General features: G+C 52.0%; 1 protein-coding gene and 1 long non-coding RNA gene across 5 annotated transcripts; one reads left to right on the top strand and one right to left on the bottom strand.

The window, feature by feature from the left end:
* Positions 1–1641: 1641 nt before the first annotated feature.
* On the top strand, positions 1642–24947 carry SPOCD1 (SPOC domain containing 1). Of its 2 annotated transcripts, XM_058718258.1 has the most exons (16): positions 1642–1714; positions 2292–3671; positions 13910–13951; positions 14716–14892; positions 15562–15603; positions 15727–15787; positions 16061–16151; positions 16893–17052; positions 17170–17286; positions 18817–18942; positions 21048–21180; positions 21410–21560; positions 21868–22003; positions 22591–22680; positions 22967–23153; positions 24113–24947. In XM_058718258.1, exons 2-16 carry the CDS (start codon positions 2331–2333, stop codon positions 24775–24777), a joined length of 3519 nt encoding a protein of 1172 aa, XP_058574241.1. In that variant the 5' UTR covers positions 1642–1714; positions 2292–2330; the 3' UTR covers positions 24778–24947. The 2 variants fall into 2 exon arrangements, with proteins under 2 accessions (XP_058574241.1, XP_058574242.1); XM_058718259.1 differs by lacking the exons at positions 1642–1714; positions 13910–13951 and having other exon boundaries at positions 1857–3671.
* Positions 22355–27031, bottom strand: LOC131505116 (uncharacterized). 3 transcript variants are annotated; one of them, XR_009258276.1, is made up of 4 exons: positions 26652–27031; positions 24792–24834; positions 24078–24224; positions 22355–22539 (listed from the first exon to the last, which is right to left on the bottom strand). It is a non-coding gene; the product is annotated as an uncharacterized LOC131505116 (long non-coding RNA). The 3 variants fall into 3 exon arrangements; XR_009258275.1 differs by lacking the exon at positions 22355–22539 and adding an exon at positions 23361–23412; XR_009258277.1 differs by lacking the exon at positions 24078–24224.
* Positions 27032–27065: the final 34 nt, after the last annotated feature.

Raw genomic sequence — 27065 nt, forward strand, 5'->3', positions numbered from 1 at the left:
ACAGAGAGTTCTCATATGCCTGGCACTCAGTTTCCTTCCTATTAACATTATCTTGATTTAAAAAAAAATTTTTTTTTAATGTTTATTTATTTTTGAAAGAGACAGAGCATGAGCAGGAGAGGGGCAGAGAGAGAGGGAGACACAGAATCTGAAGCTGGCTCCAGGCTCTGAGGTGTCAGCACAGAGCTCAACATGGGGCTTGAACTCACAGAGTGTGAGATCATGACCTGAGCCCAAGTCAGATGCTCAACCAACTGAGCCACCCAGGCACCCCAACATTATCTTGATTTTTAAATTCAACATTATGTGTCTGAGATACAGCCATGTTGATATAGAGACCTAACGCGCTCACTCTAACTGCACTGGAGTATTCCACTGACCCGAAAGCTTCTCCTGGCCTCACGTGGTGCAGGTTTAGGGCTGGCCGATTCCATTTCCCTCTCGGTGATGTCTATCAAATCCCTAGTTCCTCAGTGAAAATATTTACATAGCTGTAATGTCATAAATGTCATATGGTTTTAATGTTAAGAATCAATCTACAGGCAAAGTATGGCAAACTGAATTATCTTTACAGGCTGGGGCGGACGTGCTACAAACCTTAAAGCAAAAGTAAAAGGTGAGACGCTGGGGGAAGGGCAGCAGCCGGGAGGGGGCGCTATTCATTTCGCACAGAGAGTCAAGTGATGCAAACTAAGGGAGAGACGGACATTTAAGACTATTATTCAAAGCCGTGGTAGCGTTCGATAGAAACAATAACAAAATAAATGCAAAAAAGAAAAACTGGCGGGGCGGGGGGAGAAAGGAACACAGGTAATACAATCAACACAGCAGGGAGTGAATGGATACTTTTTTTTTTTTTCCAATGTTTTTTAAAACTTATTTTTGAGAGAGAAAGAGAGCGTGAGCAGGGGAGGGACAGAGGGAGACAGAATCAGAAGCAGGCTTCGGTCTCTGAGCTATCAGCACAGAGCCCAACGCTGGGCTCGAACTTGTGACCCAGGAAATCATGACCTGGGCTGAGGGTGGACGCTCAGCCAACTGAGCCACCCAGGTGCCCCAGTCCAATAGGTACTATTAACATGAATAAGCCTAGCAACAGAGTAGGAGAATATTATTCACGGCTACGAAAGTCGCATAAATAAAAAACTAAAACGACAACAAATACGGTACAAGAAAGGAAGGTGGCTCCCAAGAGTCGGGATGTGAGAGGACGTTTAAGCTTTTTATTTCTAACCTTTCAGTTGGGCTTGGAAGTGCATTTTCACCTATATGAATTATACTTTTACATTTGAGATGATTAAAATAACAAAGAATTAGGCAGAAATGTGACTCTGACTTCCCTCAGGCTTCAGGAACTTTCGGTAACTCCCCATGGCCCTAGGACCAAGTTTAAACTGTCAGATTCAAGGTCCTTCGATTCTGATCTCTGGTTCAGGCGCCCACCCGTCCCCGCCCAGGAGCCCAAGGGATTGGCGCCTCCGCCGGGAAGCCCTCGAGAGGGAGAGCGCTCCCCCTGCCGGTGCCAGGACGCCAGCACGCCTGGGGTGGCGTCCACGGCGCGTCTTCAGAGGCCCCGCCTCCCTCCCTCACCCGGGGCTCCCAGCCTCACGTGACCCCAGCTCCTGCCCAGTCCGGGGGTGGAAGCCGGGGAGGGGGAGCTCGCGGAGCCCAGGTGAAAGCTTCTGGACGCGTTGGGCCGTGGGGGACCGTCCAGGTCAGGCCTGCGAATCTGGAAGTCGTATCTACTGGAATGGGATCGGTGGGAAGGGAGTTATTCCCACTCACTGCTCATTGCCCAGTGGTTTAGAGCTGGGCTTTGGGTGGGGGGGGGGGGGGGGGGGGAGGAGGGAAAGCCCCGCTCTTCCTCCCCTATCTGCGTGTCCTGACCTTTGGTGAGTCGCTAAACGTCCCCGTGTCTCAGTTTCCTCACCTGTGGCTGCCGGCATGAAATGAAATTAGGCACGTAGTAGGTGATTAAGAAATGGCACTTTTATTACTCCAGCCCCGTTAAGCAAAAGCGTGAACTCTCGGAGATGGGAAGCCCTGAAGCGTCGCTGTCGCTCAACCGGGTTTGATGGTGGGCCTCCCCTCCCTCACCTGGGGCTCCAGGCCCTGCTGGGGTGCTTATATCGCTGGGTGCTGTCTCCCTCTGGCCGCCAGGCCTCAGAGTCGGCAGGGCCCCTGGGGCCTCCACCTGGAGGGGAGGCTGTCCCCCAGGTTCCCCCTGGCCTGGTGTCCTGAATGGGCTGGCGGCCAGACAGCATGATGGGGTCTCCTCTGTCTCTTCACAGGGCCTGCGTTCTGCTTTGGGCCCCTGTAAGTGGACAGACATGTCTCAGGAGGGGGCTGCAGAGGGCTCCAGCACAGAGGACCCTGCCCTCAGTCTCAACAGCCGTGGGCTTTTCCAGGAGGATGTGGAAGAAGCCAGCTCCATGTCAGGCCCCAGGCCACGCGTGCCAGGGGTGAACTCTGGGGCCCATGTCTGGGCTGGCAGCAGGAAAAGGGTCCTGAGGGGAAGGACCCATCGAGGTGCCGGCTCCCAGGCTGGGGGTGCTCCTGGGGCCAGCCTGGAGGCGGAGGCCCACTTGATGGTCCTGGAGCTGCGAGCCATGAGACAAAGCCAGGGTTTGGTGCCTGTCCCTGGGCTCCACTTGCAGCTGCCCATAGTGCCTGCTCAGGGGAGGACTCGGGCCTCCAAGAGGCTCCAGGTTTCTCTGCACGACATCTTAGCTGAAAGTCGGCCCGGGAATCCTCATGGCACGTCTGTGGGTCTCCCAGAGAGAGCTTTGGTTGGCAGGGAGAGGCTGGCGGGGCTGGAGGAGACAAGCTGCCCCCAGCCAGGAGAGGCCAGAGGAGGTGGGAGTTCTCCAGGGCGTGATGAGAGAAGCCCCACCCTGAGCAAAGAGGAGCCCCCCAAAAGGAGCCTGCCATTCTCACCAGGCCCAGCCCCTGTGGGGGCAAGAAAGGAAAACAGGAAGTGTGAGGCCCACTCAGAAGGTGGGGAGGGGGGCTTCTTGTGGTCCCCTGGTGGGGACAACCCCCAGTGTGTGGGAGGCCCCCCACCAGGTGCTGACTGGGAGTCCCTGGGAGACCTTTGCAGTCCTCTCTCTCCCAAGGACACTGGGTCTGGGCCTGGAGATCCAGGTGGCAGTTGTGTGGGATGTGTCTCGGGGACTGAGAAGTTTGAACATTTGCCCACTGTGGGGAATGGGGCCCAGCCAGTGAGCCCCTACGACCCTGTCGGGGTCCCACTGCTGGACGGAGGATTGTCCCTCGGGCCAGCTGCCCGGGATCCTCCACAGAGCTCTGTGCTATGCCTGGAAGTGCCTGGAAAGGCTCTCACAGAGTGGCAAGAAGCTGAGCGCATAGTCGGGGCCGGCTGTGATGACGGGCCTGCTGTCTCGCACAACCAGGAGGAGCTAGATGTCAAGGCTCAGCCAGAGTCCAGAGGGAGGCTGGGGCGAGGACTCCCTGCTCCCGCCGACGCCCCCGCCAGCTCCCTGGAGCCTGCAGCCAGCAAAGCTCGCTCAGGCCCATCCGTGGGGCAGAGAAGATCCAAGTGTGCTAGGAGGTTGAGGAGGGGCCCAATGCCCCATGCCCAGCACCGGGGCACAGACAACTCCAGCTGGGACCAGCCAGAGGAATCCAGCGCAGGAAGCTTCCCCAAACTGGTAAGTTGAGTCTGAGAGGTTGGGATAGGAAGGGCTTGGCCAGTCTTAACACACCATGCTTGGCGGTGGAGTTTAATAGAGGTAAGCTACAGAGGTTCTTAATGGACATTATCCTTCATGCCCATTTTATATATGAGTAAACTGAGACCCACCGTGTCAGGAAAGAGAAGATGAACTACATTTGCTGACATCTTTTGGAGTTGGTGAGTCCTGGGTTTAAATCTTGCCTCTGTCCACTTCCTAGCTGAGTAGCCTTGGAATATTTTTTAGCTGAAGATTCCTCATCTGTAAAAAGGGGATAGTAGTTCTAATTAAATGTATTTTTTTTTATGTTTAGTTTTTGAGAGAGACAGACAGAGCATGAGTGGTGGAGGGGCAGAGAGAGGGGGAGACACAGAATCGGAAGCAGGCTCCAGGCTCTGAGCTGTCAGCACAGAGCCCGACACGGGGCTCAAACTCACAGACCAGGAGATCATGACCTGGGTTGAAGTCGGGTGCTCAACCGACTGAGCCACCCAGGCGCCCCAGTAGTTCCAATTTAATAGGGGTTGTTCTAAGAATTACGTGAGATGATGGTGTAAAATAATGCGCCTGGCACAGCGTAAGGCACAAAGTAAATTACTTAATGTAGGTTAAATTTGTGTTTGCTCTAGTGTTAATAACCCTAAAAGATGGGCATTAGCTACATGTTTCCGGATGGGGAAACTGAGGCTCGGGGCAGTTAACAAACTCCTCCAATCTCACGCAGTGAGTCGATGCCCAGCCATTTTCCCCCGTATTCACTACCTCTCTCTCCATTGCTCTTTCATTAGAATAATCGTTATTTTATTAATAATCATAGCTAACATGTTTCTACACCAAAGGCAGAAGGTGACGCTCCTGCTTTTGGTGTATATTTCTTACATAGTGGAAGTTTTATCACATTCATTGAATATGTATTGTGTGTCGTAGGTACTTTTGATTTAATATTCCCATGATGCCTAGAGAGGTAAGGTAACTGGCCCAAGATCCCACCTCTGGTGATTGACGTAGCCAGTGTATAAACCCTGAGAGCTCACCATACTGTCTGTTTGTGCAGCTTCCCCGTTGGCTTCCCTGTTGATCATGGTATCTGGCCTGCTTACCATGTGCTGGTAAGCACTTTATCGTCGTCGTCTTTTTTTTTTTTTTTTTTTTTTTTTTTTAAGCACTTTATCTTCTTAACAACGCTATGAGGTAGGGGCTGTTGATGTATACCCATTTTATTGATGTGGACACTGAGGCTCAGAGAGGTGAAATGACTAGTTCAGGGCCAAACAGCAAATTAGGAAAACTGGGATAGGAGCACATGAGCTGCTGTGTGACATACCACTATTTGGTATTACAATTGCACTAGAATGCTATTACCTCGTTTTTGTAAACATCGCTCAAAAACAATTTTTAATAAAAAAATGCATGTGTTTATCACAGAAGATAAGAAAAAAAAAAAACACGATGCCAACTTTTTGCGATGTCCTTCCTCTCGTCTTTTTCCTGTGCGTACATATCTTTTCTTTACCTAGAAACGGGATCACATGTCCGATGTATAACTCGGCTTTTTTGGTATTTAAAAAAATGTTCACAGTGGGGCTGCCTCGTTGGCTCGGTTGGTAGAGCAGGCGACTCTTGATCTTGGGGTCGTGAGTCCAAGCCCCACGTTGGGTGTAGAGCTTACTTAAAGAAAAAAAATTTTTTTCCCGCAATTAATTTGTTAACACAGAAAGAGGAAGTCCCTTTGAATGCTTTCAGGCCTCATTGCCCTTCGTCTGGAGATAATCGCTGTTAACGGTTAGAGTCCCCCCCCCCCCAGTGTCCTTTTATGAACATCTACATCTATCTATTACACACATATAAATAAGCTCATACTATGCTTCATTGTTCTGGGATTTGTGCTTTGTTTATTTTTCAAGCATTATAGCGTTTGGAGATCTTTCCAAGTCGGTATGTATTGTTCTGTTGAATCTGTGCTTTCCCTGAGCCCTGTATCCTAGCAGGCTGCAGACATATTTGTCACAGCCACAGGCGCTGGTGTGACCAGAGGATGGGCTGGGACTTCCTTTTCTCATTTCCGACTGCCGTCGTGTAGTTAAGAGTACGAAGCCTGGATGCTGACAGGCTGGCGTCCGGTCCTGGCTTTGCCACTGTCCGAACGACCTAGGCAAGTGGCTTCACCTCTCTGAGCATTATTTCCTCATCCGCAAAAGGGGGGGTGTTAAAAGTACTTACCTGATAGGGTGGCGGTGAGGAGCAAATGAGGTGACACGTGTTTGGCATTTAGCACAGTGCCTGGTACAAGGTAAACACTCCAAAGTCGTACCTATCATTGACATATACAGTGCTGTGCTGTTCTAAGCCACGCTGGGGTGAACGTCCCTGTGCATCTGGTTTCTCCCCATTTCAGGTGATTTATTTGGGCCAGATGCCCAGAATTAGGATTCCGGGGCCTGAAGCGTTTTGAGGGGCTTGCTTGAGCTCTGTGGTGGCGCCAGGTGCCCACCTGCCTTGACTGGAAGCAGCCCACAGCTGCCTCCCCCTCCAGGCCCCATCCTTGACTCAGCCGGACAGCTTCCCAAACAACCCGTTGCTATGGCAACTGGTTCCCAGCTTCAGGCCAAGAATTGAGAGGAGGCTGTGACAGGGACGGATGGGTGGCTGAGGTCAGGGCTGAGTGGGGTGCAGGCAAGCGTGGGCAGAGAGTCCAGCCGGTCTGGGACCCTTGCAGTGACCTAGCACCTTCTGCTGGAGGCAGCCTGGCTCGCGCTGGGGGCTGACAGGTGGGTTCGAGATTAGTCTCTGCTTCGCACTACAGGGTCACTTGCGATGGGAGATGTCTGTTCTCTGAGTCATAGTGGCTTCCTCTATGAAATGGGAATCACGTATGAGAGGCTGGCTGTGTTGTGTTCTTCTGGTGTGAAATACAGGGGCTCTGTCCTGAGCTCCTGGCCAGTGAGGTCTGGAGCCGCTTTGCAGATGGAATAGCAGGTGATGTGGGGAGGGCAGCTCTGCCAGGGCCCCCCTGCTCTGCTCGCCAGAACCGGGGAGGTATCTCTGGCCCCACCCAGGTGTCCAGGCTCAGGTGCGCTGTCTGCAGCTTCCAAGTGTCGGGATGTGTGCTAGAGGAGCCTGTCTTTCTAGCAGGTGGTAGCCTAAGAACAGCTCTTTTTTTTACTGAGTGCTTACTGCATACCAGGAACTTCACATGACGTTACCGTCTCATATTTAATCCTCCCAGCAGCATTAAAAGTTAGTGTTAAGGGGCGCCTCGGTGGCTCAGTCGGCTGAGTGTCTGACTTTGGCTCAGGGCACCATCTTGCAGTTTGTGGGTTCGAGACCTGCGTCAGGCTCTATGCGGATAGCTCAGAGCCTGGAGCTTGCTTCAGATTCTGTGTCTCTCTCTGTCTCTGCCCCTCCCTTACTCATGCTCTGTCTCTCTCTCTCTCTCTTACACAAAAATAAGTCAACCTTAAAACAAAACAAACAAACAAACAAAAAACCAAAACCAGTTTCCTTTAAAAAAATAAAAACAAAAATAAGTAAATATAAATAAATAAATAAATATGAGTGTTAATACTCCTGTTCGGGATTCAGAGAAGTTAAGTGACTCAGTCAAGGTCACACAGCAAGTAAGTGGTGAAGCCAGTATTTGAATCCAGGCCCGTGGGATTCCAGAGCCTGTGCTCTGAGCCAGGCTATGGGGTTTGGATTTTTATGGGACTTTATTATAATTTGTTTAACAAGCAGAGGAGCTCCTCCAGGGATCTCATGGTCCAATGGGGGGTGGTGAACAAGTAACCAGAGGTAGGGACTGAGGCCCGGCAGACCTTAGATACCCAGAGGGCAATTGAGTCTACCTTGGGGAATGGTGGGTGGGAGGGTTTGAGGTAGGGTAGGGTGGAAGAGGGGGCTGCCTGAGTTGGGTCTGGGCAAAGGAAGTAAGTGTTCAGCAGGCAGAGAAGGGTAAGAAGGACATATCAGGAAGAGGGCAGAGCATGGGCAAAAGTACAGAGGCAGGAGGCAGCTTGGAGTGTTACGGGAGTAGAGCAGTAGATGGGGTCGGGTCTCGAGGGGAGGAGTGAGGTGGGGAGATCAGCAAGGACAACATTGCTTGAGTGGAAGTGGAGAGCTTGAGTGTGGTCGAGTACCCGGAAGGGATCTCTCAGGGCATGAGCCAAGGAATCTTTATTTATTTATTTTATTTATTTTAACATTTATTTATTTTTGAGACAGGGAGAGACAGAGCATGAACGGGGGAGGGGCAGAGAGAGAGGGAGACACAGAATCGGAAGCAGGCTCCAGGCTCTGAGCCATCAGCCCAGAGCCCGACGCGGGGCTCGAACTCACAGACCGTGAGATTGTGACCTGAGCTGAAGTCGGACGCTTAACCGACTGAGCCACCCAGGCGCCCGTAGGGAATCTTAACATCAGCATTGACAGAGACAGCGTGCTGTGTTCCAGGCCCTGTTCTAAGAACCTTGCATCAACCCTGTGAAGTAGATAACTGGTATTATCCCTGTTTTACTGATAAGAAAACTGAACCACAGAGAGATTAAGCAATTTCCCCGAGATTATACAGATCCTAGATGTTGGCAGCAAGTGTCCCACTGCATGAATATTGCTATGACTTATTTATTGACTCCATATGGACATTTGGGTTGTTTGAATTTTTTTGCTGTTCCATCTGGTGCTGCTATGATGAACAGTTCTGTGTATGTTTCTGGGTACGTATGAGCAAGAGTATCTCCGTGGAATATTCCTGGGAGTGGAATTGCTAGGTTATAAGGTATACACGTCTTCAGCTTTCCTTAAACAATGCCAGATGTTTTTTAAAGTGGTTAAAACGGTTTATACTCCTACCAGCAGTGTATAAATTCCAGTGGCTCCAAATCTGCACCAACGCCTGATATCATCAGACTTCAATTTTTGCCACCGTGGGAATATGCTCTAGTGTCTCAATGTTGTTTCAATTTTTATTTTCATTTCCCTATATTAAGGAGAATCTTTGCATACATTTTGGCCATTCCTCTTAAGTCTTTTGCCAAAATTTTTTTTGTTTTGGTTGTTTAACTTTTCCTTCATAAAAAATTAAAAAAAAATTTTTTTTAGTATTTATTTTTGAGATAGAGAGCACAAGCAGGGGAGGGAGAGAGAGACACACAGAGAATCCGAAGCAGGCTCCAGGCTCCGAAGCTGTCAGCACAGAGCCCGACGCGGGGCTTGAACCCACAACCCGTGAGATCGTGACCTGAGCTGAAGTTAAACGCTTAACTGACTGAGTCACTCGGGTGCCCCTCAAAGTGATTTGTTAAAAGAAAAAATAAAAGGAAGAAGGAAAACAAGAATAAAGATAGAACAGTGAGGTCCAGTAAGATTTCTTGGTAACATATGGTGGGATTATACTTCTTAACTCTGTCAAACTCTATTATGGTAGAACTTTTACTTGAGTGCTCTAATTGGGAGAATACATCGCCCCTAAATCTTTAAGTCTAGCCCAGACAGATCCCAAGAGCCACAGATCCCCTGGATAATTCCATCAAGACGAACCATAGCATCCCAAACTCCCATCAGACACCTGGTAAAAGTCACTTGTCCCCTTTCTACTATTGCCTCCAATGTATCCTCCTTGCCTCTTCTCTTTTTTTTTTTTTTTCAACGTTTTTAATTTATTTTTGGGACAGAGAGAGACAGAGCATGAACGGGGGAGGGGCAGAGAGAGAGGGAGACACAGAATCGGAAACAGGCTCCAGGCTCCGAGCCATCAGCCCAGAGCCTGACGCGGGGCTCGAACTCACGGACCGCGAGATCGTGACCCGGCTGAAGTCGGACGCTTAACCGACTGCGCCACCCAGGCGCCCCATGCCTCTTCTCTTTTTATTCTCTGATACAATCTCTGTACTTATATCTCTGTGATTCTATTTTTTTATTTTAATTTTATTTTTTGAATTTACCTCCAAATTAATTAGCATATAGTGCAACAATGACTTCAGGAGTAGATTCCTTAATGCCCCTGAGCCATTTAGCCCATCCCCCCTCCCACAACCCTCTGTTTGTTCTCCATATTTATGAGTCTCTTCTCTTTTGTCTCCCTCCCTGTTTTTATATTATTTTTGCTTCCCTTCCCTTGTGTTCATCTGTTCTGTGTCTTAAAGTCCTCATATGAGTGAAGTCATATGATTTTTGTCTTTTCTCAGACTGACTAATTTCACTTAGCATAATACCCTCCAGTTCCATCCACGTAGTTGCAAATGGCAAGATTTCATTCTTTTTGATTGCCGAGTAATACAAACACATCTTCTTTATCCATTCATCCATCAATGGACATTTGGGCTGTTTCCATACTTTGTCTATAAAAAATTTTTTTTAAATTTTTTTAAATTTATTTTTGAGAGACGGAGAGAGACACAGCACACGTGGGGAAGGGGCAGAGAGAGAGAGACACACACACACACACACACACAGAATCTGAAACAGGCTCCAGGCTCTGAGCTGTGAGCACAGAGCCCGACACGGGGCTCGAACTCACAAACCGTGAGACCATGACCTGAGCCGAAGTCGGACGCTCAACCGACTGAGCCCCCCAGGCGCCCCTAACTTTTCCTTTTTGATCGGTAGGAGTTCTTGATATATTTTGGATACTATCCTTTTGTCAGTTCTATGTTCTGTATCCTTCCAAAATATTGCTCACATTTTGCTTGCCTTATAGTATCTGTTGATGGACAGAAATTCTTCATTATTTAAAAATTTTTTTATTTTAGTAAAATGTACCATGTTCACCATATCTACGTATACAGCGCAGTGGCTTTGAGTTACATTCACACTGTTGTGCTGTCAGTACCACCATCCATCCCCGGAACTTTTTTCATCTTCCCAAACTGAAATTCCGTTAAGTAATAACTCCCTATTCCCTTCTTCCCCCAGCCCCTGATAACCACTGTCCTACTTTCCGTCTCTATGAATTTGGCTATTCTTGGTACCTCGTATAAATGGAATTGCACAATACTTGTCCTTTTGTGACTGGTTTATTTCACTTAGCATAATGTCTCCAAGCTTCATGCTGTAAGCATGTATCAGAGTTCCATCCCTTCCTAAGGCTGAATAATATTCCGTTGTATTGCCTGGAGTACATTTTGTTTATCTGTTTATCTGTCCGTGGACACTTGGATGGTTTCTACCTTACAGCTATTGTGAATAATGCTGCTCGGAACAAATATCTGTTCAAGTCTGTGCTTTCAATTCTTCTGTGTCTACTCTGCTGAGAAGTGGCAGTTGAATCAAAGTGGGATTGAAGGGAGATAGAATTGCTGGAGAAATTCTTAATTTTCTAATTTATCTATTATTTCACTTGTGATGTATTAAAAAAAATTTTTTTAGGGGTGCCTGGCTGGCTCAGTTGGTGGAGTGTGTAGCTCTTGATCTCGGGGTTGTAAGTTCGAGCCCCACGTTGGGTGTAGAGGTTCCTTAAAAATAAAATGGTAAAAAAAAAATTACAAAATAAAAATCTTTTCAAGAAGAAATGTAATGTTGGAAAGAAGCGATGCTAATAGGGACCCTTGTGTTGTTCCGGACTTTCCAGGAAATGTGGTCATCTCACCAGAGTATGTTTGCCATGTGTTTATATAACATGCCCTTTATCAAGTTAAGGAAGCTCCCTTCTATTGCTGATTTGCTCATTATTCTGAATAGACAATACATTTGACCAAATATGTTTTCGGCATTTTTTGAGGTAATCATACGATTTTTATTCTCTAATCTATTACTGTAGTGAGCTTAATGACTTGGGTTAAAAAAAAAAATTTTTTTAATGTTTATTTCAGAGAGAGAGAGAGAGAGTGGGTGTGTGTGAGCAGGGGAGGGGCAGAGAGAGAGGAAGACACGGAATCTGAAGCAGGCTCCAGGCTCTGAGCTGTCAGCACACGAACGGTGGGATCATGACCTGAGCCAAAGTTGGATGCTCGACCGACTGAGCCACCCGAGCGCCCCTAAAATTTTTTTTAAGTTTATGCATTTACTTTGAGAGAGAGCGCGAGTTGGGGAGGGGCAGAGAGAGAGGGAGAGAGAGCATTCCAAGCAGACTCCACGGTGTCAGTGCAGAGCCTGATGCAGAGCTCGAACCCATGGAGCTATGAGACCATGACCTGAGCTGAAACCAAGAGTTGGACACTTAACTGACTCAGTCACCCAGGCGCGCCATGAGTTGGGTTTTTAAAAAATGTTTATTTATTTTGAGAGAGAGAGAGAGAGAGAGAGAGAGAGAGCGCACTTAAGTGGGGCAGGGGCAGAGGGAGAGGGAGAGAGAGAATCCCAAGCAGGCTCCAGGCTGTCAGCACAAAGCCCCAATGGGGCTCAAACCCATGAACCGTGAGATCATGACCTCAGCTGAAATCAAGAGTCAGACGCTTAACCGACTGAGCCACCCAGGCACCCCATCTAGATACTGAGTCTTAAATTCTGACGGTTATTATGTTTTTATTTCCAGAAGTTGTGTTTGGTTTCCAACCAAATCTGCTTGGTTATTGTTTAATATTGTTTTACCCTTCACTCATATATTTGACTCCTTCTTTTCTTTGGTTAAACATATTACATGTATTTTGTATTCTAGTCTGATAAATCCAGTATCTAAAGTTCTTTGCTGGTTGGATTCAGCTGCCTGTTGTTCTGGAGTCTAGTATGCGGGTGTACAGACCCCTGAGACAGGGGCCAGGCCAAAAGTTTTAAGCCAGGGAGGACTGTTCTCAATATCTTTCCTGCTTTCCTTCCCAGATGTCCCGTTTCCCCCCCTCCCCCTTTTTCTAATTTACTTTTTTGAAAGGCTGATTCATTCCCATGGTTAAAAAAAAAAAAAAAAAAGTGGAAAGTCTCCTTTTCAGCTCCCTGTCCCTTTCCTACCGGCAGCCTCTGTTTTTAGGTTTGTGGATACTTCCAGAGATATTTTATGCAGATTCAAGCAAACACAAATTTAAAAATTCTTTCGCTTTTAACGCAAATGGTAGCACACTACACGCATTGTTCTAAACTTGCTTTTATATTTAAAAAATATGTTTCTGATTATAAAAGAAATACGTGCTCATTTTGAGTCACATAAATACCCAAGTGTCTACAAGCAGAAAGTGAAAGTCCCTCTGGAATTTCATTCCCCAGAGATAACCTCCATTATGCGTCTATAAATATGTATTTACATAAATGGGCTTATGCAATAGATACTGCTCTGTAACCTATTTTTTTTTTTCCTCCAAATTCTGTGCCTTGACATCTTTCCACGAATCTTTCCACATCTGTCAGTGCTGTCCACATAGAGCAGCAGTTCAGTGCCTGGGCTTGAGTTAGACAGACACAGGCTCTAATCCCTCGCTGTGCTGCTTAGTAGTTGTGGGACTTTTCATATCCTCTGTGACCCTCAGTTTTCCTCATCTGTAAAATGGGGATGGAAATAGTACATACCTCATGGTGTTGATCTGAGACCTTAATAAGATCATGTGTGATGTGCTTTCTTCAGGGGCAGCTACTTTATAAGCCTCTGACGAAAAACTAGAAGTTTTTATTCTGACTCATTCTTTTTCTTAATGTTGATTTTTTTATGTTTTAATTTTTTTAATGTTTGTTTATTTTTGAGAGAGACAGAGAGAGACAGTGCAAGTGGGAGAGGGGGAGAGAGAGAAGGAGACACAGAATCCGAAGCAGGCTCCAGGCTCCCAGCCTTCAGCACAGAGCCCAACACTGGGCTCGAACCCACGAACTGTGAGATGATGACCTGAGCCGAAGTCGGACCCTTAACCAATCGAGCCACTCAGGCGCCCCTTTAATGTTTATTTTTGGGAGAGAGAGAGAGAGCGTGTGCACAAGGGGAGGGGCAGAGAGAGAGGGGGTCAGAGGATCCGAAGCAGGCTCTGTACAGCAGAGAGCATGATGCCAGGCTTGAACTCACGAGCCATGAGATCATGATTTGAGCTGAGGTCGGATGCTTAACCGACTGAGCCATTCAGGTGCCCATGACTCACTCTTTGTAATGGCCACTTCGAATCCATAGTATGCTGTATCACGGTTTCTTAACCATTCCCCCTTTGACGGACATTGGAGGGTACTCATTCGGGGTTTTTGTTTGTTTTTTGCTAATCTGGCGAACACTGAACATCTTTCACACCTTTGTGTGAGTGTCTTCTTGTGAATTATCTGCAGTGGGGTCACTGGTCCTCTGAATCCTAATCTCTGCATCCTTTCTCTCCAAGGAGGAAATGAAAATGCCCCATGGGGTGAAGCATGTGTGTTACGTAGGTTTTTGCTTTTTATTACTGCTCTTCCTCCTCCCTCTCCTCACATTCGGTGGGGTGGGAGGGATCCTCCACACTAGAGGCAATCCCAGCCCCCCTGGCCTGCTGTCCTCCAGGGCCTTGTAGCACTCCCCTTTCCCTACGATGCTTAACCTCAGACTTCCAGTTTCCCCACACTTTGGAACCTGACCATTCGTGATAATTCATTCAAAGATTAGATTTCAGACACATCTGCTTTTACAATAGTTCTCCGTGGTTTGCAATAGATTAGAAGAAATCAAACATACTTGTAATGGAATAAAAGCCTAAAGTAAGAAAGAAAAGGGGAAAGAGAAGGAGAAATCTTGGTATGACAACCTCTACTCTCTACCAGTCCCGGAAAGGTACAACTGCTGGACCCAAAGTTAATGCTGAGCTTCCTGGCAGCCAAAGTAAAAAGGGGAACAGGATAGATTCTACAGCTCGTAAGAAGCCCCAAATCCATTTTGCACCTTGAGATACTCATAAAGGGCTGGGGCTGAGGAGGGAAGGTGAAAGGATAAGAATGAAGACAGGCTCCTCTCCTGGGACAGAGGCCATTCAGTCAGCAAAACATTTCTTGAATGCTACTTTGCGTCAGGCCTTTTCTAGCCATCGGGCCCAGGACATACATATTCTCTGTCCTCATGTTGGCTTACGGTGCCATAGGGGAGAGTGACAGTGTGAAACGGGCCCTCCGAAGGGCCTCCGCTGCTCAGTTCTGAAGTGCTTTTCCTCCCCTGCAGCTTGGATCCGGGGCAGTGGTCCATCTCCTGGGGGCCATCAGCTGTGGCCAGGCAGGGAAGCCACAACATCCAAAGCTGGAGGTTCTGGAGAACATGATGGAGGCCAGCTCTGTATCACCTGTCCAGAGGTCCAGAAGGAAGGAAAGGTCCGTGGCCCAAGGCCCCACTGGATGCCAGGTACGGAACAGGTTCTTTTTTCTTTTTCTTTTTCTTTTTCTTAACGTTTATTTATTTTTGAGAGACAGAATATGAGTGGGTTAGGGGCAGAGAGAGAGGGAGACAGAGGATCCGAAGGAGGCTCCAGGCTCCGAGCTGTCAGCACAGAGCCGGAGGTGGGGCTCGAGCTTACGAACACGTGAGATGGTGACCTGAGCTGAAGTCAGACGCTTAACCGACTGAGCCCCCCGGGCGCCCCAGAACAGGTTCTTTACACAGGCAATGCTACCTACTCCCTGCTGAGATTTTTCTCCCTGCTTCACAGAGATGTCACTGCCTCCCACACACATGGGGTGACTTGCTTGTGTCACACAGAACATACTAGCCAGAGACAGGTGAGACCCTCACTTGCCTGGCTAGTGGGGCCTGTGCGCGCTTTCTCCTGCACAGCTGAATTCAGGACCTTGACGGGAGCAGGGGTGGGGGCTGAGCCTCCAGGGCATCTGGAGAGGGGGGCAGTCACTGACCTTTGTTCCTGGCCGACAGGCGGGTAAGGTCTTCTAGCCCCCACCCTCAGGAGGGACAGCATGGGCTTCTGGTGGCCTCTGACCTCTTCTGCCATCTGAGGAGTCATTCCTTTCCCCTCAGGCCCCCCCCCCCCCACTTCTCCATATCCTCTTTCTCTTGCAGGAAGGGGCTCCTGTTCAGGAGGCCTGTGCCAAATGGCCTGGGGTGAGTGCTGCTTCTCCTGCCCACTGGGGAGAAGGTGGGGAGGTGGCTGGGGGAGCAGTGGCCCCCTGGTGCCGGGAGGCTGCTCCCAGAGTGTGGCCTTAGTTCCTCTCCCCTCCCCTCCAGGGAGGCCCAGGGGAGCCCGAAGAGGAGGAGCCTGTTGAACCAGACTGGAGGGAGGACTCAGGTGAGGGGCCATGGAGGCCTTAGCAGCAGCTGGTCTTTTAGGGACCTGCTGGGGTGTGGCGGGGCCTCATGCCCAGCTTCTGGCCCCAGCCCCTGCTAGAACTTGTCCCTGTCATCCCTGCCCCTGCTCCCATCAACCTGAGTCCTTCACCAGAGGACTGGCTGCCTGGGGCTGGATCCCAGACATCTCAGGTCCCTGAGACTGAGCATCGAGTCGCTCCCTCCCCTTGCTCCTAAGAATCCCACGGGAATTTGTGACTCTCTTTCCCCACAGCTCAGCTTCAGCCCCAACAGGAGAAGCTATCCCTGGATATCGGGGTACGGGGCACTGTGGTCCACGCCATGCGGGAGGTGCTGTGGAGTCGGTAAGGCCTCGCTCGCCGCTCCCCTGACTTCCATGATATCCTCACAGCTGTCCTCACCTCCCAGGTTCCATGCCATGTTGTCAGGGCTTTTGAATGTATGACTAACCCCCTTTTGTAGCCGTGAGGTCACTTGCCCACACAGCGAGCCGGTGGAGAGCTGACATTTGAACCCGAGTCTCTCTGGCTTCAGGGTCATGCTCTCCCATGAAACCACTGCTGCTGCTCATGTCCTTGTGCTTGTCACCCACAGCAAATGCTTCCAGACGTGGTGAGCCTTTGTTGGGAGCATCTCAGATCTGAGCCCAGAGCTCTCACTTACAACGGTGAGACCAAGGCTCAGAGAGGGTAGAACTTTGCCAAGGCCACACAGCAAGTCAGTGGCAGAGTCCGTGTTATATTCAGGGCCAGGGCTCTGTCCCCTGCCTGACTGATGCTCTACCCTTCTCCCCAGGCTTTCTCCATCCCAGTTCCACTGGCCAACGATGGAGCGCGGGCTGAGCAGTCAGATCTTGCTTTGCCACTGATCGTGTGGCCTTGGGCAAGCTGCTTATGTTCTCTGAGACTCACTCACCCCATCTGTAAGTGCAGAATGATAACACTGCTTCCTTACGAAGCTGGGGTGAGAATAAATGTGTGTATATATAGGAAAATGCCCAGGATAGAAAGCGCAGTCGGTCCAGACCCTGCTCCATACTCTCCTCACCTGCTCAGAGTCATGGCCCCACCTTTGCCCTCCCGCAGCCTCCGGGAGCTCCCAGACCTGGTGCTGAGTGAGGAGGCGGTGGGGGGCATCGCTGCTGACATTGAGGCAGCCCTCTTCGACCTGACACAAGCCACCAACTGCCGCTACAAGACCAAGTACCGCAGCCTGCTGTTCAACCTGCGTGACCCCCGCAATCCGGTGAGCTGCACTTTGGGCTAGGCCACACCCTCCCTCGGAGGCTGGAAGCCCTGGTGGGATGTTGGGGTGGGGGCTTCCGGAGCAGTGTGGTGCAGCCCCCCCCACCTGCCCCTGCAGGACCTGTTTCTCAAAGTGCTTCAGGGCGATGTCACCCCCCACGGCCTGGTGCGGATGAGCTCAACCCAGCTGGCCCCCCAAGAGCTGGCCCGCTGGCGGGACCAGGAGGAGAAAAGGGTGAGTGGCTGGGTCAAGTCAGGGTAGGCGATGTGGGAGGGACACGGGGAGAGGATGTAGCAGGACAGAGACAGTGAGGAGGTGGACAGTGAATGAGATACAGGGAGCACGAGACAGACAGACACAGAAAGGAGGAAGTGGAAAGAAAGAGCGGGCAGCAGGGAGAAAGTCAAAGAGACTCTGTCCACCGAAAAAAAAAAAAAAGGAAAAGAGGCAGAAATGGAAAGGGGTTAGGGGTGGAAAGCTTTGAGAGAGGTGACACCCTGAGAGGTGTCATCTTCCACTTGCTTTTCTGTGGAGCTGGGGGCAGGGGTGGGGGTACTGGGGATGATGGTCTGAAGTCTGGAATCCAGGATTGTCATCCATCATAGATGGGGGTAGACCCCCTGGGGTTCCTCTGTTTCCATCTCAGCCTCAGAAGCCCTCAAAAAGGCTGGAAGTCTTCCTGGTGCCTCAGGCTGGGCGAGGGACCCCCCCAGCCCTCACGCTTCACAGTCATGTCCCCGTATACCCTGTGTCTGTGTCTCTCTCCCTTCCTGGGGGCTGCTCAGGGACCTGGAAGGTGTGGGCACTGAGCCGGCTTTGGGGAATGTTTGCACAATGCTTGCTGGTGGCCCATGAAAGAGAGGGGGCTGATCTAGGGAGTAGGCCAGTGGGGTGGAGTGGGGTGCTGAGGCCCCTGTTCTGGAAGACACTGGGCTGATTAGATTCACCTAGAATCCACTAGGTGACTCTGTCCACTGTAGGCTGAACTTCTGTGCAGGAGCCTGTGGGGGACCAGGAGCAGAACAGCTACGTAGCTTGTAGGGTACAGTCCAAAACAAAAGCATGTGGCCTTTTGCTCAACAACTATTAAGAATTTCAAGATGGCGGCCGCATGACGTATGGGACCCCAATGAAGTGCAGCACCGTGTGCAATGGCATGGAGCCCTCGCCCATGAAGCCAGCCCTTCCAGGGAGGATGAGACCTCCTCCAGGCTTCCAGGAAACATTTCAGATAGAATGACATTGATGAGCAATAAGAATGACAGGCAGCATTTACTGTGAGCTCGGCTCCAGCCGAGCATTCTGCATACACTGTTTAACCTAATGCTCTTAATTTAATTCCTAGAAAACAGAGACGTCGAGGCTCAGAGCAGTGAAGTGCTTGGCCAGCACCACATTGCCTTGAGGGTTTCTAGTAACGACCCAGCTGGTGCTCTAGAGCCCGCACTCTTGGACTGCACTGTACTCTTCCCAGGACAGAAGCTAGGGTCCGGTGGGAGGCAGAACTGACTTGTAGGAGCAGGTGAAGTTCAGGAAGGCTTGCTGGAGGACGCAGGGCTTGAGTTTGGAGGGTGGCTGAGTGGAATATGGGAGCAGTAGGGCTGAGGGTGGAGGGCTTGTTAGGGAAGGGGGATGGTGGAAGCAGAACTGTGAAGGGAGAGGAAGGGGACCCACAGAAGAGGGGCCATGTGGGAGGAGTATGAATACCTTGGGGGCCTGAGACCTCCTCACCTGGCTGAGTGAGGGTAGCTTGGCCCCCACCAGGGCCTGGAGATCATTGAGCAGCAACAGAAGAAGCCGTGCAGCCTCCCGGCGTTCAAACTGACCCACAAGGGTGAAGTCGAGATCCTGCGGGACGGGGACCAGACACTGACCCTGGAGGATCTGATGGTAAGCGACAGCCTGACCTGGCACTGATGGGGCTCGTGCCCAGGGTCCCACCGCTCACCTCAGCAGCTGGGTGGCCTTGAGCAAGTCACCTGATGACCGTGAGGCCCAGGGTCCGCTTGGTGAGCGAGGAGATGGTCGCTACCGCAGTTCCGCGGGGTGGAACTGACCTGTTGGCATGGCCTGTCCGGGCCTTCTCGGCACCGGTCCCCTCCTTCCGGCCTAACGCCAGGGCGCCCCACGCGAGTGGTGGTTAAGTCTTAACACTGCAGCTTCTCCCAACCTCAGCCATTCCCACCAGGTCTCTGGTTGGGAAACAGGAGGGCTGCCCTGAGGCAGTGGCTGTTCTGGGACTGTTCTCGGAGGACAGAGCCCTGCTCTCTCCGGTGGCGTGGCAGGGCTTAGCGCTGCTCCGGGCAGGCAGAGACCCATCTGGAGCCCCTCTTGTCGCCGGGGATCCGCTCCGTCCTCGTGTCCCTCCTGTCCTTCCTCCCCTCTGCCCCTCCGTCTTGCATGGGGCTCGACATGGTGGCTCGGCAGCCCTGAAATCAGTGAACTCATCAGCTCAGCTCCCGCAGATGATCAGAACGCCCCCCTGGCTTAGTTCAGTCACTCTCGGGAGGCCCCTGTGGCTCTGCTTGGGTGTTCGGTGGGTCAGATGTTCACCCGACTCTAATCAGCTACGTGTCCAGGATGGACAGCGCAGGCCCCTTGAGCCTTGTTCATGGGGGAAATGGCAGTGAACATGACAGATGAAAACTCCCGCTCCCCAACCCGCTGCAAACCGATAACCAGGCCAGCCTCCAGAACTGCGGCCTGTGCAGGAAGGAGTCCCCAACCCAAACCAGCCTGTGTTTTCTGAATAAATTGAACCCAAGCATAGAGGTAGGAACTGAAGGAAAGAAGTGCTCGATAGGGAGACAGAGGCAGAGAAGGGGTGGGGAGAATAACACAGAATCACATCTTACTCCTTATCGAGCACCTGCTAAGTGCCCGTTTTACAAACAGAGCCTCATTCAGATCTCACAGTGACCCACAGGGTAGGTGATGCCAGTTTCCTGGATGAGGACCCTGAAGCCCTTTGCCCAGGGTCACTTAGTTGGTCATGGGGTCACTCTAGTTGGTCATGGGGGGCTGTGATCTGAAGCTGCCCGACTCCAAAGCCTGTGCCTTGGTACAACTCTGGAGGTGGTTTATAAGGCAAGAATAGAGTTTAAAAAAACCTTTAAAAATCTTCCTAAAGCAATATTTGTGCTTTAAAAATTTTTTTTTAATGTTTATTCATTTTTTTGAGAGATAGTGAGCAGGGAAAGGGCAGAGAGAGAGAGAGAGAGAGAGAGAGAGAGAGAGAGAGAGAGAATCTGAAGCAGGCTCCAGGCTCTGAGCTGTCAGCACAGACAGCTCAGACGGGGGGCTCGAACCCACCAACCATGAGATCATGACCTGAGCTGAAGTCGGCCGCTGAAGTGACTGAGCCACCCAGGTGCCCCCAAAACAATGTTTTTTTTTAAAAAGCCATTTCTATTATGAGGGACAAAGGTGATTCGGCAGTGGGCATTGAAAGCCTTTAAAATGTTTATTCTCCCTGATTCTGTCCTCTGCTTCTAAAATCTTGTCCTGAGGACATAGTTGAAAGTTTAGGAAAATACTTTCTGCATAAGGATGTCCTCAGTACTGTTTGTAATGGTGAGGATCTGGGAATGATCCCACCATCCAGCGATAGAGGAGATGTGTACACGACGGTCCACAGTGTGTATGGTCCGTGTGCGATCATTCGTGGACACAGTGGGAATACAGGTTGAATATTTGATCCCAGCTATTTTAGTCAAAGAACCCCCAAAGCCCTGGGTATAGAAAAACTGTTACAAGGAATACCCAGAATACCAATTACTGTCATTGACGAGTGGGACAAGAGGTGATTTTTTTTTTTTTTTTGGTAATTTTCGAATTTTCTATATTTTCTTTAACAAGTTCTTAGTACCTTTATGGTAAAAGAACGTCTTATTTGGAAAAATGAAACCCTATCCCTGAGGCTCCCTGGTCCTGGAGAGCTGCTGACTTCCTTAGCGCCTTCCCAGCCCACCCTTCTCTCCCACTGTGCCTCCTAGGGACCCATGGTGTCCGTAGACAGTAGCCCACTGGCCCTGCCTGCCACGTCAAAGGACACCACGGAGCAGTACGAGGACACCACGGAGCAGCATGAGCACCATTTCCTGGACCCCAGCTGCCGCATCTGCATGGGTTGGGGCGGGGGCATGGGATGGGTGCAGGGGTGGTGGGCAGGCTGGGGCTGAGTGTGGGGCTCAGCAGCAGCAGGGATTCATGGCCTGGGGAGAAGGTGGCAGGGTGGGCATATCTGTGTCCCAGGTCACCTCGAAGAGAACCTGGGTCAAAGCCTGGTTCTAAAGCCCTGGCCTGGCTTCATCTAGCTGCCTGCTCCTGTTTCAGCTTCTGCCTCTGTTCTTTGTAGACTGGAAGCCCTCGTGTGAACTGCCAGCCTCCTTCAAAGCCACTGGGAGGATAGGGGACAGTGTCTTCCAGAGAACCCCAAGCCCAACCCTGGTGTCCTCTCCAGCGATGCCCCAAACCAGGGAGAAGCCTCCCACACAGCTCCAGGACAGGTGTGGGGCGGGGGGTGGGAGAGGGTCAGTGGGGGAGGCCACCTGCTGGGGAGGCAGACACAGCGTGGACTTTTCTTTGTCTATGGCCTTGGGCAAATCCTGCTTCTGCTGTGGGGCTCAGTTTCCTCATCGGTACATTGGAACCAGTCGCTGCAGTCTGCCGGTTCCCCCTCACCAGGCCGTGCTTGGACTAGTGTTCCAGCATACACACCGGGAACACAGGACCTTCTCTGAAAAGTAGGGAGATGCTGAGGGAGGTCCTGATAACCTGCTCTGCCTGGCCCTGTCTCTCTGTCCCTCTCTCTAGGCTCCAGATGCCTGCCGGGCCCACAAAGGCCCTGCCCAGCCAGCCGCCCTGGGAGGGAGCGCTGGACATGTTCTCCATCAAGCGGTTCAGGGCCAAGGCCCAGCTGGTCTCTGGAAACAGCTGTCGGCTCCTCATGGTACCCCAGCCCTGCTCTCCAGGGTCTCCCTCCCACCCTGGCCAGCCCAGTCAGCTACCCACAACCCCTTTCATTCATTCATTCATTCATTCATTCTTTCACTCCCTCATTCTAAAACAAGGCATTGGGACCCTCTCTGTGCCTGGCACTGTACTAGGCATGGGGCAAATGAGACGCCAGCCCCATTCCTGCCGACACACACATGGGTCAAGGACTCCCTGTAACCCAAGGCATAATGCAAGAGGGCCCTGGGAGAGGAGTCAGTCTGGTGCTTCCCTGATCCAGGGGAGAGCTTTAGGAGTGATTGTTGAGTGACTGAATGATCAGCTGAACCACTGGATGTGGGTGGGAGGTTCAAGAAGGGAGGAAGGGGCTTCTGAGGAGCTGTAGGAGCCTGGCCAGGATAGGCTGTAGGCCTCAGGGGCAGTCGGGGCTTCCTGGGCAGTCACTGACCTTCTTGGGGTCCTGGTGTACTGCCTGTCCCCGTCCTCTTCACTGAAGGCTGTGGCTTCGTGGTGGCTGGTGTTGAGTGTACCCTAAGTGGGTGGGAAGCTAGGGGGCTGACTGGCCATCCTACCTGCCCCCAGGCCCTGCCCGAAGTGATCCGTTCAGCAGGCTGCATTCCCTCCAATACTGTCTGGGATCTTTTGGCCAACATCTGCCCAGCCGAGGCCAAGGTAACTGCCATCCTTGGGCACCCCCTTGCCTTCTGGCCCGGGACCTTTAGCCCTGTGCTTCCCCTCTCTCCTCCTCTAGGGCAGGGGCCTGGTTTGGGGTGTCTGGGTCTAGTTCCCACTATAATTGTAGACGCTCTGTGACCCTGGGCAAGTCTCTCTGGTTCCTCCTCTGGAAAGTGGGGACACACATCCTCACGGGGTTCTCGGGGGCTTGGGTGAGACCAGGGGTGTTCTCAGGGGGAAAAGATGGCAGCTGCAAAAGCCACTCCCCTTCCTGCAACTATAGGACATCTGTGTGGTCAGGCTGTGCCCACACGGGGCTCGGGACACCCAGAACTGCCGCCTGCTCTACTCCTACCTCAACAATAAGCAGCGCCATGGCCTGGCAGCCGTGGAACACGTGGGGATGGTCCTGCTGCCCTTGCCTGCCTTCCAGCCCCTGCCCGCCAGACTGCGCTCTCTGGGAGGCCCCGGTGAGTGCCCTGATGCCCGTGCCGGTCCCTGCCTCCCCTCATCTGGGACCAGATGGGGCATTGTTGACAGTCACCTCTGTGGCCATGGAGGCAGGGCACATCTCAGAAGGGAACTCTTGAGACGGGCACGCGGGGCAACAATGATACGTATATATTGCTTACTGTGTGGCAGACAGTGTTCTAAAAGCTTTACTTACACTAGTTCAATAACCCCATCAGAATGGTAACTGTCAGTTTCTTGATTTCACACATGAGGAAACTGAGGTAGGGAGAAAGCAAATGACTTGTCCAGAGTCACCCAGCCAGTGAGGAGCAGAGCCAGGCTTCACACCCAGGCAGCCTGGCTGCAGAAACAGGGTTCTTGAACACAACACCTACTGACCCTTCAACTAGGCGTCCTGAATAGAAACTCGTGGGACAGCCACTTTCATGCAGACACAGCGGGACAGAGGCAGGACCCACAAACAATCGACTGAAAGCATCGTCTAAGGACAGGAAGGAAGGATGTTTTCACCACCAAAACATCACCTGAGACTGGAAGGAGGGATGTTTTCACCACCGCTACCCTAGGCCAAGGTTGGCCTTTGTGCCCAGGAGGGTATCTCCAGGGCATGGCTCCCGTAAAGCACCTCGGGTGGGGGTGGGGTGTCAATGGGTACACTGTACCCATTCCCAGGCAGAGCACTTGGCCTTTCTGGGCTGCCTTTCCTGGCGAGAGTGTGGTTCACTGCCCCACTCGCAGGCAGGTGAGCCCTTTCCCGTGCTGAAAGTGACTCTCCTGAGATGGGCTCAGCCTCCTCCTCACTGGACCCCCATCTTACAGGGACCCCCATCTCGCTGCTGGAAAGCTCTTCCTGGCACCTAACCATAGACCTACTGCTGCACTCACAATGCAGCTTCTAGGGATGGTGTGTTCTCTCCTACCAGGCCTTGAGTCTCTCTGCTTCCTCTTTCCCCAGGCCTGGAAGCCGCTCACTCAAGCCTGGTGCTGGCTGTGCTGCTCCCCAAGGCAGGGCTTCCGGACACAGCAGAGTCCAGACCTCTGTGGCGGAAGGTTCAAAAGATGGTCTCCTTCAACAGGAAAGTGGAGATGAGATGCTACCAGTCCGAGCACAGGAGTCCCAATGTGGCCCCAAAGGGGTCCCATCCCCCAGGGGATACTCTGCAGCAGAACCAGGGCAATAGCAGCCTGGCTCCAAGGGGAATTTGTGCTTGGGAGAGGCCACCCAGAGGCAGGGGGAGACTGTGGGAAGAGCCTGAGACCTGGCAGAGTCCCGGGCGAGGGCAGTGGCCCCCCAAGCCAGGCCGGTGCCAATCCAGGCACCCCTATTCAGCAGTACCATTTGGCCGTGGCCGGCACCTCCACAGAGCCTCCTGTCCCCACCAGGCCCTGCTCCAACATCTTGAATCCCTGGTGTCCATGAGCCGTCAGCTCCAAGCCTCAATGAGGTCCCCAGGCCAGGAGATCCTTGCCCCAACTCCTGCCCTGTCCCCTGCAGCCCCTGGAATTGTCGGCCTACTCGGTCAGCCCCCTGGAGCTCCAGAGCCCCGAAGCCCAGCTCCTGACTCTTTGGGTCCTACAGATGGAGCTGGCTCTGAGTGTTCCTTCCCCAGAGAGACCTGACCCTCATTACCCACCAGAGGAGAGTCTTTGATTCCTTCCCCAGTGCTGAATCCGGAGCTGTTCCAGGGAGAGAGGGGCAGAAGAAAGGGAGGGTCAGCTGTTTGGAGCTTTCTGTTCTGCAGTCTGCTTGGTGTTGATTTTTGGTTCAATAAAGAGTTTGGCAAAGGTCAGATTGCATCTTCTGGCTGGTCAGGAGGGACCCTGGGCCTGACCTGGTATGGGTCGGGGCAGGTGCGTCTGAGTTTCTGTACACAGATGTAGCAGAGCTAAAGTGCTGGGGAGGGAGAGGGCAGCCTTGTCAGCTGCTTGTCTTGAGATCCTGAACCATCACTGTGCCCCTGGGCACAGCTGTTGCCATGGTGGGTTCTGGGAAGTATTCCGAACTAGGAGGAAGAAGTGATGGGAGAGAAGGCAGGACTAGGATGGGGGAGAGAGAAATGAGGCTTTTGAAGGGGCATAGGCATTTATTTTTTTATTTTATTTATTTTATTTTTATTTTTGGGACAGAGAGAGACAGAGCATGAACGGGGGAGGGGCAGACAGAGAGGGAGACACAGAATCGGAAACAGGCTCCAGGCTCCGAGCCATCAGCCCAGAGCCTGACGCGGGGCTCGAACCCACGGACCGCGAGATCGTGACCCGGCTGAAGTCGGACGCTTAACCGACTGCGCCAGCCAGGCGCCCCATAGGCATTTAGAGATAGGAAGAAAAAGGAGAGCAAGTTGCAATGTAAATTTTGTAGTTACCAAAAAAAAAAATATTTTTTTCAGTTACCAGGATTTTTTTTTTCATTTGGATAGTCGGGTACCATCATATTCCCCATGTGTCTGTGTCTGTGTGCCTCTGTGAGTGTCTCTATGTGTGCATGTGCCTGTGAGCATGTGGGTGCACCTGCATGTATGTATGTCTGATTGCATGTCTGTGTGTCTCTGTTGGGTAAGTTGGGAGATCCATATAGGATGACTCTTCACTGTGCCTCTTGCCAACCCCCCCAGAGACTGGTACAGGAGAAAGAGGGTCTTAGCCTGGGAGTGGAGGGGGTTGGGCATTCAGGGTGGGGTTGGAGGCTGGTGTGAGGGCTGGATGGTGCTGCTTTGCCTGGGGCCTGGAATGAGCTCCTAACAGCAGCTACAATTGTAACGCATCTCTGGGAGAACGGAGTCTGGGGACCTATCTGGAAACTAGCTGCCCTCTGGCTGCTTAGCCCAGTGCAAAGAGGCAGGGCCTGGCTTTGGGGAGAGAACTTCTGGGAGGACCCCTCCGTCCTCCTCGACCCCTCCCCCAGTCCTTAAGGGGTGTACCCCGTCCATCCCTCTGAAAGTCTACTCATGCATCAGCCTCGCTCAGGGCCCGGGCTGGACTGGGAAGGATGGGGGCGTTGGTTGGGAGCTCCCCTCTTCTCTGGCCCCATGAGCTCGCTGCTGCCCTACCCGCGGCCGACAGCAGAGGGGGCCCTCGGCCTAGGGATGGAGGTCGGGGCTAGCTGGACCGGAGGACGAGCTGGGGGCGGGGCGAGGTATGGAATTTTAGCCGGAGGGACTGGAAGAGGGTGCGGGGGTGAGGAGCGGGAGGTGCGGAGAGAGGAGAGGAGACCCGACTTGTGAACCGGGGGAGGGGGCGGGGCTCCTTTGGTAACTTTACGGGCTCCGACGGGCTTGTGAGCGCCACAGCCTCCGGGCTATATGTAAATGACACAAATTACTATGCAACCTGCAGCTTGATTCTGAGTCGGGAACTCGGGTCATCTTCCTAACACAGTTGGGGCAGGTCAAGGGGAAGATGGCTGTGAACTCCTTCCCCCCAGGCCCAGGGCTTCCTTCCAGGGAGACAGGAGAGCATTTGCTGCCTCCTCAGGTCACTTAGGGAAGAATAACCTCTGGACTGTCGGCTGGAACTTCCTTTCGGAGAGTCAGTTTCGCCCCCTGCAAATGGGCGTGATGACGCGGCCCTATAGCACCTCACCCAGCGAAGAGGGCTAGAGGTGGACAGCGAAATCCTGCAGGCTGCTTTGAGGCCGGGGACCGGACAACACGACCTCCACCCACGTTTTGGCCCTAGTCCACAAGCCCCTTCCCTCGCCTTTCTTTTGGCCGAGGCGGCCAGGAGCAAGGATTAGGCTAGCTGTTGCTAGGGGGCGTGGTCGGCGGTTGCTGGGCTCAAGGGACGTTGCTGAGCAACGCTGGGCGGGGCTCACGTTGCTAGGCCCGAGTAGGAGTCCCCAGGGACCGGAATGGCCACCCAGCTCCCCTCGGCTTCAGTGGAGGGCGCCCCACGAAGCTGCTCTCTCG

The sequence above is a fragment of the Neofelis nebulosa genome, chromosome 2 (assembly GCF_028018385.1).
Source record: "Neofelis nebulosa isolate mNeoNeb1 chromosome 2, mNeoNeb1.pri, whole genome shotgun sequence".
Lineage (NCBI taxonomy): Eukaryota > Metazoa > Chordata > Mammalia > Carnivora > Felidae > Neofelis > Neofelis nebulosa.

What these genes read in the sequence shown, in the direction of transcription:
- SPOCD1 (XM_058718258.1), top strand. Translation starts at nt 2,331, where the DNA reads ATGTCTCAGGAGGGGGCTGCAGAGGGCTCCAGCACAGAGGACCCTGCC. An exon ending in CAGGAAGCTTCCCCAAACTG is followed by an intron (nt 3,672 to 13,909) that starts GTAAGTTGAGTC and finishes TTTCTCTCCAAG; the next exon opens with GAGGAAATGAAAATGCCCCA. An exon ending in ACAGCTGTCGGCTCCTCATG is followed by an intron (nt 22,004 to 22,590) that starts GTACCCCAGCCC and finishes ACCTGCCCCCAG; the next exon opens with GCCCTGCCCGAAGTGATCCG.